General features: G+C 36.7%; 1 protein-coding gene across 1 annotated transcript; it reads left to right on the top strand.

Moving 5' to 3' along the window:
* Positions 1 to 876: 876 nt before the first annotated feature.
* LOC128582114 (60S ribosomal protein L23a-like) lies at positions 877 to 2,525 on the top strand. The gene has a single exon (XM_053585694.1). It carries the CDS (start codon positions 1,835 to 1,837, stop codon positions 2,300 to 2,302), a length of 468 nt encoding a protein of 155 aa, XP_053441669.1. The 5' UTR covers positions 877 to 1,834; the 3' UTR covers positions 2,303 to 2,525.
* Positions 2,526 to 13,790: the final 11,265 nt, after the last annotated feature.

The raw sequence follows: 13,790 nt of genomic DNA, 5'->3' as shown, positions 1-13,790 counted from the left end.
TTTGCTTCAGCTGCCTCCTCTATTAAATGGGATAATATGAACACCTATTTCAGTTGCTATACAATTTGAAGTTAGTGTGTGTAAAGCACTTAGAACAGCATCCAGGATATAGTAAGTTCTGTATAAATGCTTTTAAATAAATAAACCCTATGATATGGTAGGCAAGTACTAAGCACCCATATATTCCCAGGAAAGTAGTGAACTAGTATCTGCTGAACACTTAACTCTATGTTGAACACTAATCACTAGGCAGTTTTGCATTAACTCTGATGGAGGTATCATCTTCATTCATTTCTTCAACCAATATTTACAGAGTGTCTGCTTGATATCAGGACCTATGAGGGCCTCAGACATAGCATCTTAGGATTTACATTTTTAAAAAATCACTACTTTATTAATTAGTCAACACCTGTCAATGCTCTTTCACTTTAACACTATTTTTCAATATTTTTAATTTTTGTCAATCTGATGGATAAAAGTTTATAAATTGGTTTAGTTTCAATTTAATAATGAGGATAATTTTTGGCATGTTTTTCGGCCATTTGTATTTATTCTTTTCTGATTGATTTCTTTATATCCTTAACTCATTTTCCTACCAATACAATAAAGCTCTGAGTATATAATAGATGTGACTGATAAGCATGTTACAAATATTTTTCTAAGTTATCACATTTTTACTTATGGTATCTATTACCATACAAAGTCAAATTTATTTTGTTTATGGCCTCTGAGATTGTGTCATGATTAGGAAAGTGTATGCCACCCTAATACTATGTTTCAAAAATCCTTATTATCTTTTCTGTTTTGTCTGTAGTTTTAAGTATTTAAATCTTATATTTATCTAGAGTTTGTTTTGTGTAAAGCAAAGGAGAAAACCAATTTTTTAAAATCCCAAAGGAATTTGACATGATGATTGACAGTCGTGACATTAGATGAAGATCTGTGCTTGGAAATGTGTAATGTTTTTAAGAGTACATATTGAGAGTTAAATACATGCCATCCTCAGAGTTTTCCAGAGCTTTCTACAGCTATTGCAGAGTTCTTTTCTGGGACAATATCTCTCTATACTCTAGTTCTCACACATAACAGCTAAATAAAAACCTTATTATAATAGAAATAAAGTATTAAAGTTCATACTTTATTTTCAGTAATTAACAAAAGTCAGATGTCCTGAAAATCAAATACTTAGCAAATAATTTTATTTTTTTTGACCTGATAGTTTCCTTCTCATAAAAATTTAATTATATCCTGGACACAAATGACTCATGAAAACACTTTATAGAGACACATTCTTTGCTTGTATCTACTCTCAGGACCATAGAAAATGGCTAATCTACAGGTTAGAGAGAAAATAGGGCAGAACCTCCAAGAGGAGAGGATGAATTTAAAACAGAGTGGAAATCTTTTGATTACTGTACTCCACTTATCCATCACCACACAGTGAAAGTCCTACATTCTTTTCTTGTTTTTGCCCAATCAATAAAGAAGCTCTTTGGAAACCAGGTACCAGCGATGTGGAAAGTAGTTACATAGAATTAATTCTGGATGAACAGTTCTAGAGATGTGTTGATCAACAATGTGTGTTTCTAGACTGTATACTTAAAAATGTCTAAGATGGTATAAATATTATTTTTTTGTTTACCACAATTAACCGCAAGAGTTAATTCTGCATTATTGTTTCTGCTTTTAATCAACCAACAAATACCTAAATACCTTGCTTCTTTAAAGGATATCACGATATGTATCAGGTCTCAAGGAACTAACTAGCAATCACACTGGGAAGAAAAAGTTAAATATACATAAAAATTAACTAAACAATCTCTTTTCTCATAAGATGGTGCCAAAGGTGAAGAAGGAAGCTCCTGCTTCTCTCAAAACCAAAGCCAAAGCCAAGGCTTTGAAGGCCAAGAAGGCAATGCTCAAAGGTGTGCACAGATGCAAGAAAAAAGAACCATACATTACCCACCTGTGGCAGCCGAGGATACTGTGGAGGCCAAGGCAGCCCAGATATCCTTGGAAGAGTGGCCCCAGGAGAAACAAACTTGACCACAGAGCCATCATCAAGTTCCCCCTGACCACTGAGTCTGCCAGGAAGAAGACAGAAGACAACAACACATTTGTGTTCACTGTGGATGTCAAAGTCAGCAAGTGCCAGACCAAACAGGCAGTGAGGAAGCTCCATGACTTCCATATGGCCAAAGTCAACACCCCATTTAGGCCTGATGGTGAAAAGAAGGTGTATGTTCGATTGGCTCCTAATTATGGTCCTTTGTTTGTTGCCAACAAAATTGGGATCATCTAAACCACATCCAGCTGACTAATTCTAAATACATACCTTTTCACCATAAAAAGAAAAAAAAAAAAGAAAATTAACTGACAATCCCAGGCAATTAATGATACCAAGTGAGGAAAAGTGACACAAAATTTTATAGGCAGGAGTCTTTTGGGACTACAGGGATAGAAATACTTATTTGGTACTTACATGGCTTTTAAACCATTTTAATATGCATTTTCTAACTTGACTCTTTTACAAATCTAGGAGGTATTATCTCCATCTTTCAGATGAGGAAACAAAAGCTCAGAGGTTGTAATTTGCCCAAATTCACATGGCAGAGCTGGGAACTAGACTCAATGTCTTCCAGCTGTTATTCCTAGTGGGATTTACTTAAATTGGCACTGAAGAATCACTGCCAAAAGTTGCGATGGTTAGATCAGAGTTCAAATGTGTTATGAATACTGTGGTTATATATTTGTTAAAATTAGAATTATTCTGACTTCTCTGTAATCCTGCCAGCATCTAGTAACATTTAATAGAAAATAATGGATTATTTTTTCTTCTTATTCATCAGATAGATAAACTTAAATCATACTGTGACAGAATGAGCACTACCATGCAAGGCTTTGATTTCCCTGCTATTTACACATAACCCTTTAGTGAACTGCAATCCCATGAAAGACATTCCCTATCCACCATGTCTGCCATCATTCTTTAAAGTCAGAATACATATTCTCTGTTTCAGATAGTTCTGATCTGACCCAGGTGTGACGGAGGGGAATACTAACGCAGCAGAATAAAGGCAATGAATAAGAATTTATAAGTGGTTATCAGGGTTAAGACTATATGAGTTATGCACATTTTAAAAAACCACATCCTGCTATTTCAGTAGACTGACTTCTGTCCAGAAAATGCAGGAGCATTAGGTCTGTTCATACAATAACACTATCTGATTACGCAGGGTCAAGCTACTGTTTATCTTTGCCAGACAGACACATATCCTGAGTGGGGAACCTAAAACCTTCCATGTTTTTCATCAATTACCTGGGCTACCACTTCAAGAAGATAGTCTATGACGTTCTTTTTATATAATCACCTAAACAACAAGAAAAACATTCTAATTTTTTTTTTTTTTAAGTCTATGGAAAAAGTAAATACACAGGCACAGTAGTCAGGAGCATTGCTTTTATTAACATTTTCCTTCCCAGGAGTGCTCAATTGCAAAAGAAGGATAGTGCTGCCCTCTACTGCTCGATGCTGGAATATTGTTAATACATTTCCATGGCCAGGGGCAGTGGCTCATGCTTGTAATCCTAGAATTTTTGCTAGGCCTAGGCGGGAAGATCCCTTAAGGCCAGAAGTTTGAAACTAGCCAGAGTAAGAATGAGACCTGCCACCCTACATCCCAATCCCCATCTCTATAAAAGGTAGAAAAATTAGCTGGGCATGGTGGCCCATGCTTGTAATCCAAGCTGCTTGGGAGGCTGAGGCACAAGGATAGCTTAAGTCCCAGAGTTTGAGGTTGCAGTGAGCTAAGATGATGCCACTGCGTTCTAGCCCAGGTCACAAAGCAAGACCCTGTCTCCAAAAAAATAAAAATAAAAATTATACTTCCATATCTCTGCTAATCTAGGTATAACAGATAACATTGTTTTAAACTATGTTAAAAGACAGCAGTATCTTGGCTAACACATTGAATTTGTTTCCTTTCTTATCTCCTCATCTACCTTCATTTGCACCAAAGCGCATAGGCTTTTAGGATATGACCCAATCCAAAAAAGGACATCACAACTTGGGGGAAAAAGGCTTATGACATGGCTCTAGTAGAGGTAAAAGACTATTTGCGATTCATTTAGGGAGAAACAGGGAAAGGAAAGGAAATTTTCTTCTGATTTCAAGGTCTGTAGCCCTTTCATTCTTCAGTCATTTGGAGTGTCTTCATTTGCTTTTTGTTAAGGCAATCTATTTGCTTCTTTATCTTTTTTTAACTGGAGAAGACATTTGCTCCAGGATGTTTGTAGAGCAATGTTTTCAATCTTTTTTATCTCATGGCACACTTGAACCTATAGTTAAACTTTTGTGGCACACAAATTATTTAGATAAAAAAAAGGGTAAAAAAGAGAATATACTTACTGTACTTTGAACTTCTTTCAAAAATAATTTAATTAATGATCTTCAAAAATGTTTGAGGCACACCTAAGATCCTCTCATGGCACATCAGTGTGCCGCAGCACACTGGCTGAAAATTACTGCTCTAGAGCGTTTTCTGCTCCACAGAAAAGGATGATATAGAAATACAAAGGGTTGTTATTAGCATATTTAAATTTTAATTAGTTATTAAATACATTATCCTGTTACCTTTTAATTTCTTTGAGATTTAAATTCCAGTATCTGTGATGATGATAATGATGATTATGATGATGATCCCAGTTAATACTTATTAAGTACTCACTGTCAGGTACAATTCCAAGAGTTTTACATTTAATCACATTAAATCATTTAAACCTCACAGCAACCCCATGAGGTAAATTTATTATTATCCCCGTGCTACAGATGAGGAAGACATACAGAGAAAACCTAGTTTCAGAGGCCATGCTTTTAACCATTATGCTATACTGTTTGAGTAAACTGTGAACTCTATATAGCCCATCAATTTCTAAATGGTGCCTTGGAACTTAACTATATTCAATAATTAGACAAAACCATCAGTTCTCAGTCCTATTGATGTATCTGCTCTACAAAGGCCCTAGCAGCTTCAAACATTTGGGTGCCCAGCTCAAGAATTAACTTTAGACTCTCTCAGTGAACGTGCTCTTCTATGAGGCAGACGGCAGAAAGACACCCTTGCTTAGTGGGTTGGGGGAGTGGTCACACAGAAGGAAGAGAGAGAGAGATAGAGAGAAGAGAAACAAGAAGGTATGATTCCACCAATGCACACCCAGAAAGCAAGCAGTTAATCTGAGGGAAGAGGTTGATAAAGGCTCACTTCCTTAAGAGCAGCACCACCTTAGGAGATCAATGCTTATCTTATCGCCCATTATTTAGCCACACTGTGACTCACTGATCTCATACAGCTTTGGTTTTTAAAGAAATATTTGTTTAGCACTCAACTCAATTTCTGAATAATATGCCACCTTTAGTAACAGCACAGCGCCAAATATAACCATTCCGAAGCACTTTTGCTTGAGGGCAAAGGGTTGATAAACTCCTCTCTCCCCTGACTTGTTCCTAAGTTTAGACCTTCTGGGTATTCAGGGACATGACTGAGTAAACAAGCAGGTGTGGGTTTGCTTAGAGGTCCCTGTAGTGCCCACTGCCATTCTTGCCTGCCCAGCCCTGAAGGCTTCAGATTTCCAAGAGAGAATATTCCAAAGGAATTCATTCCAGATGATGCTGTTGCCATGTAGATTCCCAGTTCATCTTTTCCATTTTTTTTTTTTTAAAGAAGGGAGAGGAAGGAGGCAGAAGGAAGATGCTAGGGAGGACGCTTGAACAGAGAGTTATAAGGAAGCAAGGAGATATTTGAGAATGCCGGCCCCTTTCCCTGGATACTCACTTCATCTGGCTGCCTGCTTGTCTGGGCAGTGTTCAGCTCTGAGTCTTTTGCTTATCCATCCAGCAAAGAGGCAGTGTTGAGTCAATTCTAAGCCAAAGTGTTAAAATTAGCAATGACCTGGAAAGCATCTTGTTTATTTTGAGATTAGCATTTTACTTAGAGGAGGAGCCCACAGGGCTCAAGACAGAAGGGTACTGACCTTAAAGTAATCTCCAAGAACCTCTCATTTCCCAGGGAAAAGTTTGAGATATGGACCCTACATAATATATAGTCTTCCCTCCCAAGCCCCAGTAACTGCTCTTTCTAAAGTTCAGAATAGATATTGTGGGACATGAAGAAAAACTGCATCTAGCACTTTCTTTGTCTCTAACAGCATTGATTTAATTATGAAGCTGCTTAGGTTGTCAATAAATATTTATTTGGTCTTAGCCAAGTTGATAGCATTTAGGTAACCTAGGGTTGTTTTTTCCCCTGGGAATGACGTAGAGAGTGACCATGATGCTGTTGGCCAATGCTCTAAAGATCATACTTTTAATCAAATTCTGGGAAGAGCAGGCTATAGAACACCCCTCTCAGCAGTTGCCCTCTGCTTTTGGAAGCGCTAAAAGTTCATCGCCTTCATCATTGAACATGGTGCAATACTTAGAGGAAAGTGTTAGTGAAACACTGTGGGGAGCTACCTTCAAAACCAGAGGCAACATCTCTGAAAATGAGCAGATTTTATAAAAGGTTGACAGATGTTGTACAAAGTTCTTTGGCTTGTATTTATTACTTTGGATGGAAAATTCATTTTGAGATTTGTAGTATTATCTGTTGGACTAGAAGCTGTGATATTGTTTTCTTCTGAAACACCAAGAGAATTGATTCCTTCTTCCACCATTTGTTGAATACTTCATAAGCGCAAGAAACCGAGGGAGACTTACACAGGGTTAGATCCCTAACCAGAAGAAGCTCACCATCTGCGAGGGGTGTGGCAGATGGGCAAAGATAACAACAGTTAACATTTCCAAGTGCTTTGTGCGAGTTAATAGTATAAAGTGCAATTAAATACTTTATACTATTAACTCACACAATTTCCATAACTCTGAGGGAAATGCTACTTAATATTATCCGTACTTTACAGAGCAGGAACAGAAAGGTTTCATTACTTGTCGAAACCTGCTCAAGTTAGTAAGTGGCAGCCGGAATCTAAACCTAGGTAGTCTGGTTCCAGAGCTGGGTTCTAAACCACAAGGACATTTAATAAAATTGTAATATTGCTAACAAGGTTCAGAAGCATAGGAAAGAGAGACAGATTTTGACCAAAGTGAGGGTTAAGGGAAGGCTTTATGGAGGAGTCGGCATTTGCTTTAGGTCTTGAAGGTCAACAGGTGGAGATGGGCCTGGGGAGGAAGGACTCTAGGTGGGGAAATAGTCTAGAAGAGGCAGTCTGGGTACCAGACAGCTAATGTGAGATCAGGTTCAGTGTGTCCACTGAGGAAAGATAGAAAGAGAAGCCACATCCGTATTCTAGAGGTGGTTGAGGACCAGATGCTCTCTGCAACTGAAAGGCCATGCAGTGAGAATAAGATAGAGTCATTCAGGCTAGGGCTGAGACAACACAGATGGTCTGGTCAGTTTAGGTCCTATGTGACCTTTACCTCATATCTCCCATTCTTACTGTTTTGTAAATTCAGCTTTAACCTAAAAGTGTATGTCTAGAGTAGTTTAGGGCAATTGATTTAGATGATTAACTTTTAAATTGGAATGTTATTTTGGGCCTGGGTAATGCTGATTGTTATTATGGGTCATGGGTTATGACAATTATTAAGATAAAGATTAACATGATTTTTACTTTGAATTTTATGTATAAAGCTGTGGTTTTAGAAGTAGAAGAGCAGAACAGTGTTGGAGAGGCTCTTCTCATTGTTCTCCAGAATCCTGGCTGCCTGACAAAGTTTGGTGGACCTATCCCTGTCTGTACATATTGGCTGACAGTGACAGGCAGCCAAATCCTCTTCATCCAATAACATTTTGGCAACCATGAAGGGACCCCTAGACTGCTCTGTTAAGTGCTGCCAGGGAAGCCTAGTGGTCACCTGGACAGGCCAGCCCAGAGGTGCAGGGTGCAGGTGCTCACATGCTTCAAGCCAGGCTGCCTAGATTTCTCCTGGGAGTCTTCTGGCTCTGCTGTCATGCACCTGCTGCTGTTAATCACTGAGGTCCACCTGCTTTATTCTGGTTGTGCGCTGAGAATGTTAGTTCTCATTAGTTCTGGTTTTGTTCTTGAGAAATTTGGCTTTTCTGTATCTAGTCTGCATTATGGGAGCTCAGGCCCCAATCCCAAATGACAGCCCAGTAGGACATATTCTGTCTAACCAGTCTCAGCATGGGTACCTGCCTGTGACTAAAAAGGCAAAGACATTTTACTGTAACATGGCCAGGCCAATATATCATTTTGACTCTGGAAGAAAATGGCCTTTAAGTGGATCTTTGAATTATTATAATGATGTTACATTGTTTAAAATAACAAGTTTGGTTAAAATACTTATATTTGTTCTTTTTCTTGGTAGAATTTTTGAGTTTAAAAGCAATAATTGAAATTATATATGTATCTAATTTACAGGGTATAAAAATGGTTAACATAAAAATAACTTAAAATGATAATTAAAACCTAAACTGCTAAAATAAATAATTTAGGTAACTGAAAGATTAATAGTATGAATAAAAATGTTTAAAAACTAACAAATATAAATTCCGCTTCTGTCTGTGTGTCTGTCTGCTTGTGTGTCATGTGCCTGTGACATTTCACTATCAAAATATGCAAAAGAGTTCTAATTAATTGGCTTAACAAAGAAAGAAAAAGTAAGCACTTACATTGAGTATTTTATTAGGAAAACAGAAAAGAACTCAAACACCTTTTTGTTCAGGTGCCTGGTATTGATAAATAAAACTATTTTTAAACCTACTATTAAAGTTCAGATGTTTAAAGATTATAGAACTGCCACTTCTGTAATATTTCTAAATTTTTCTGGATTTGACTGTGAGCTTATGTTCTTGATTTTGAACCTCTGAATTCTGAGGCCTAGGTACATGTTTTCCTTGCCTAGGACAGCAGCTACGAGGCCCCTTGACTATTCTGGGAGAAACTGAACCCTCTAATCTTCCTGCTTTCTGTCTTGAACTCTGCACCTGGTAAATGAATTAAGGACACAGCTGGGTCCTATTCTTTGCAGCCATCTTTAATGCCATGTGACTATGGGAGACTCAGGAGGACTTGGAAAGACATCAGGGATGGTGCCTACATTGCGGTTCAGAATACTTTATAGTAACTTAAAACCTTAAAGTCATGTTATGTTTCATAAAACGTCTGAATGATTTGTAAAGTGCAATACTTCAGCTGTTTATATTGTTTGGGAAACTGAGTCTTTATCAAAAAATAAGATTTTTGCCTTTTAAATCTTCTAATTATCAGTTTGACCAACTGAATAATTAACTTTATAACAAACTGTGATCCTGTTTTGTGAAAAATGATTTTGGGGGCTAAGAAAGATTAAACAGAAAGGAAAACAGCATTGTGTAAGAAAGAATCTTGTGTGGTAAATTTTGTACTGAAACAGAATGACTATTATTTAAGAAAAATGAAAGGAAAGACAAAACAGAAAATTTAACGTTTGTAGATTGTACAGGTTAACTAGAACTCATAAAAGGAAATTTGTGAAAGCATTTGCATATGATCCAGATGACTATAATTTATAAAATTTAGTTCTCTATTTCCCTTTAATGTAAAAATTATACTACAGGAAGTTTTTTGTTTTTTTTTTTAAACTTTTCAGTAACTGGTCTAAAAGAAACAATCCCTGTGTCTGTATTACGGTTTTGGCTAACTAGAGAAGACTGAACTTTATTTATTTATATTTTTATTTTAACTTTATTCAAATTAATATGAGGGTACAATATTTAGGTTACATTGTTCTCACTTCCAGAGTAAATTTCCATTTGTAGAAGAGCCCCTCACCCAGGGGGCATGTTATACATCCTCACAATGTGCACATTAGGTGAGATCCCACCTCACACCCGCCCTCTTTCTGCCATATGTCCTCCCCCCTCCCCGTCCTTCTACCCCCAAACTGGACTATAATAGTGTTTGATTGCTCTTATGAACATGTAATTGTTTATATATTGAGTTCATATTAGTATGGAGTACATTGGATATTTATTTTTCCATTCTTGAGATACTTTACTAAGAAGAATGTATTTCAACTCCATCCAGGTAAATGTAAAAGGTGTAAAGTCTCTTTTTTAATGGCTGAATAATATTCCATGGTATACATATACCACAGTTTGTTGATCCATTCATATGTTGATGGGCACTTAGGTTGCTTCCTTGACTTGGCAATTATAAATTGAGCTGCAATAAACATTCTAGTGCAAATGTCTTTGTGGTAAATTATTTTTGTTCTTATGGGTAGATAACTAATAATGGGATTGCAGGATCAAATGGAAGATCTACTTTTAGATCTTTGAGGATTCTCCATACTTCTCTCCAAAAAGGCTGTATCAGTTTGTAATCACACTAGCAGTATAGAAGTGTTCTTGTCTCACCACATCCATGCCAGCATCTAGTATTTTGGGACTTTGTGATGTGGGCTAATCTTGCTAGGGTTAGGTGATCCTTAGAGTGGTTTTGATGCATTTCTCTGATGATTAAAGACGATGAGCATTTTTTCATGTGTTTGTTGGCCATTGGTCTGTCATCCTCAGAGATGTTTCTGTTGAAATCTCTCGCCCACTTATAGAGAGGGTTGTTTGCACTTTTCTTAATTTAATTTGAGTTCTCTGTAGATTCTAGTTATAAGACTTTGTCAGATTCATAACACGCAAAAATGAGAAGACTGAACTTTAAGAGGGATAAGGTTTATACCCACATAACCTCTTGTATGACCTTTAGAATCTTTTAATTTAATATTTTGAAATATTAAGGCCACTGAAAATCTGAAAAAATGTATTACGCTTATTCTCAGTGTGTTAAAACTGTATAGGAAATATTATCAAATACAAAATGGTGGTTAATTTTCTATGGATGTTTATATATATACAAATATTCTAATATAAAATATTGATATATCTTAGTATATGTTATCAATAATAGTTTTTGATTCATCTCAGAAAAAAAAATTTTTAATTGGGTAAGTCCAAAGTTTGTCCTTCAAGGCAAGTAATGAAAAAGCTGACAATTTCTCTTGAATACAAATTTCTGATGACTTTGAAAATTATATACCATCAGACAAAAAATAAACTTTCAGGCCTTTAATTAGAAAGCTAATATGTCCATGAGTATTGCTAATGTAACCTCAAATAGAACAGAAATTAATTACTTGGGACTGAGCTGATTTTTATGACTTATTGTTTAAAAGATTACTGATTCTTTCCGTGTTGTTTTCCAGAAGTCAGGAAAACCCCTATTCCAACCCTATTTATAGCCTGCAGCAATGCACATGGTGATCATAAAGTTTGTGCACAAGTTACTATGTTAAATTATTTTAAATTGCATACAATATTTTTGAACACCCTCCATATATTTATAAACAAAATTTGAAACATTTGTTTTCCTCTCTCTTTAATTTCTCCAGAATTTGAAAACTGTTTACAAGTATTCTTAATTTCTGACAATATAGTTATTTGCATAAGTTCAATAAAAATCTGTTTTCTTCTATAGAACACAATGAAAAATACTGGTTATTTTTCAAGGCTTTGACTGAAATGACATTTTCAGGGGTGTTCAGATGGCAGTAAGAAATTAAGGTTGATTTTATAAGGCCAATAAAAATACCATTGAAAAAACTGGCCAGATACCTCATCAATAATGTTTCTTGATCTGTGGTGAGTAAAAAATGTCACTTTCTGACAAGTCCAAGCACTCCAAGTTGCTTTGGGACCTTGAGAAAAGAGGAATTAACCCAATACACATAGGTATCTAATGACACAGATGAAACCTTGACTTGACTTGAGAGGCTTTCAGTTTAACCTGATATTCCTTATAAAAGCTTCCAGCAAAGCCAATTTTAAAAGAAAGAAAGACCTAGTTGACTAATTATTCTTACTACACTTTATACAAAATAATTAGACCCAGTATACTGAAAGTACAGTTTATTTTGACAAATAAATTGATTGTGCTAGGATTTGCCTTTAATATAATGTGAAATTAAAGAGAAAAAAATATGGTTCAAAAATCTATGACCCACCCATATTAGATGCCTGCTTTGTCCGCAATGCCAGCTTATAAAATGATACATAGCTATTTAACCAAACTGATCTATTCATAAGACTAAGAAACTCACCAAAGAGTATAAAATTATATACCGTATCAGAATTACTGCAATGTACTCTTTCTTTCTGCTTCTTAGTCCTGAGATAACATACAGAGTTTTAATAAGTAAAATCTTTGAAGTTCAATGTGGACATGGGGAAAAAAAGTTAAAACATTTACTCCAAAATACATGTCTCTAATATATTTTGGCATGACTACCCCAGAAATAACATCACGAAAAAACATGCTAATATGCTTGTTCCAATCTATAGAATATATGCCAAAAGGAATGTGATCAGAGATTTGTCTCTGAGTGTAAGACTGGTGGAGAAGAAACTGGAAAAGCCTTAAGGCTCAACAAAGATTGTTTAACTTGCTAGCCCAGGTACTCCTAGATAATCAAGCGGTTCTGGGTTGCCTATTAACTACACTGGAAGGAATGTATACAGTATTAAACACTATCTGCTGGGTCTATATAGATACCTCAGGAGAAATTAAAACCTGAATAAAAATTTCCCAGTAAGTGGTATGGCTACAACAGTGCTTCACAAGCAGCCTACACCCAAATGATTTTCAGGAATATTCCCTGAAATTGTCCAGAACTTCAGATCAGTTCTATAAGGACTCTTAAAGCTAAGTTTTATCTTAAGAACTGTGCTGAGGCTGTAAATAAAAATACTAATGTTCTCATTGTGCAAACCTTAGCCTCGAAAGCCAGAACTTGTGAATATTTGTAGGTTACTGCTAAATAGTTTCATTTTTTTTTTTTTTTTTGAAGCAGAGTCTCACTATGTCACCCTAGGTAGAGCGCTGTGGCATCACAGCTCACAGCAACCTCAAACTCTTGGGCTAAGCAATTCTCTTGCCTCAGCCTCCTAAGTAGCTAGGACTACAGGCGCTATCTTTCTGTTCCAGTGTCACTGTTGCTTAGCTGGCCTGGGTTGGGTTTGAACCTGCCAACCTCGGTGTATGTGGCCAGCGCCATAACCACTGTGCTATGGGCGCCGAGCCTAAATAGTTTCATTCTCTTACCTCAAACCCTGACTTTGTCCATGCTGATGAAGCCAGATTGGGCCTCTGTTTACTTCTTTACCATAGAGTAGTTTTTGAAATATCTTCCAGGTCCTACATCCAGATAATGGACTCACCCAGACCAAGGAACTTACTCAGCTGGTTTTAGACCGTCCACCCAAAATGGCCATTCTGACTTTTACAAGGTCTCCCGCAGATGACCTTTGATTTCTGTCATGGCACACCCTGCCACCTCCTGAGCCACACCATGCTACACTCTGAATTGCTGAAAAAGAGGCTCCTTTCTCTACTTTGCCAGACCAACACACATTTCAACCTGCGATCAAGTTCTTCTGAAGACTTAGAACACCTGACAACCAACTCAAGAGAAAGGACAAACCAGCCCCTACAACGATCAAGTTGTCTGGATTGTGTCATTCCTGCATCTAGCCTTATTCCTAAGAAAAACCAGTGAACTCAAACCAGACCAGGGGACTGCAAAACTGTGCGGAGATGGAGGTTAAAAGCTTCAGTTGTTGGGATGGAAAATATGATTCTCAGAAACCTTTATTTGTTATTATACGTATTGTACCCCTTGTTGTCTCTTATTAACTGTGCTACAGGTTGTTTCTAGTATAACTTTAAACCTTACCCTGAAC

Source organism: Nycticebus coucang, chromosome 3, assembly GCF_027406575.1.
Source record: "Nycticebus coucang isolate mNycCou1 chromosome 3, mNycCou1.pri, whole genome shotgun sequence".
Taxonomy (NCBI): Eukaryota; Metazoa; Chordata; class Mammalia; order Primates; family Lorisidae; genus Nycticebus; species Nycticebus coucang.
The sequence above is the reverse complement of the archived record's forward strand: the minus strand, read 5'-3'. Positions and strand labels throughout refer to the sequence as shown.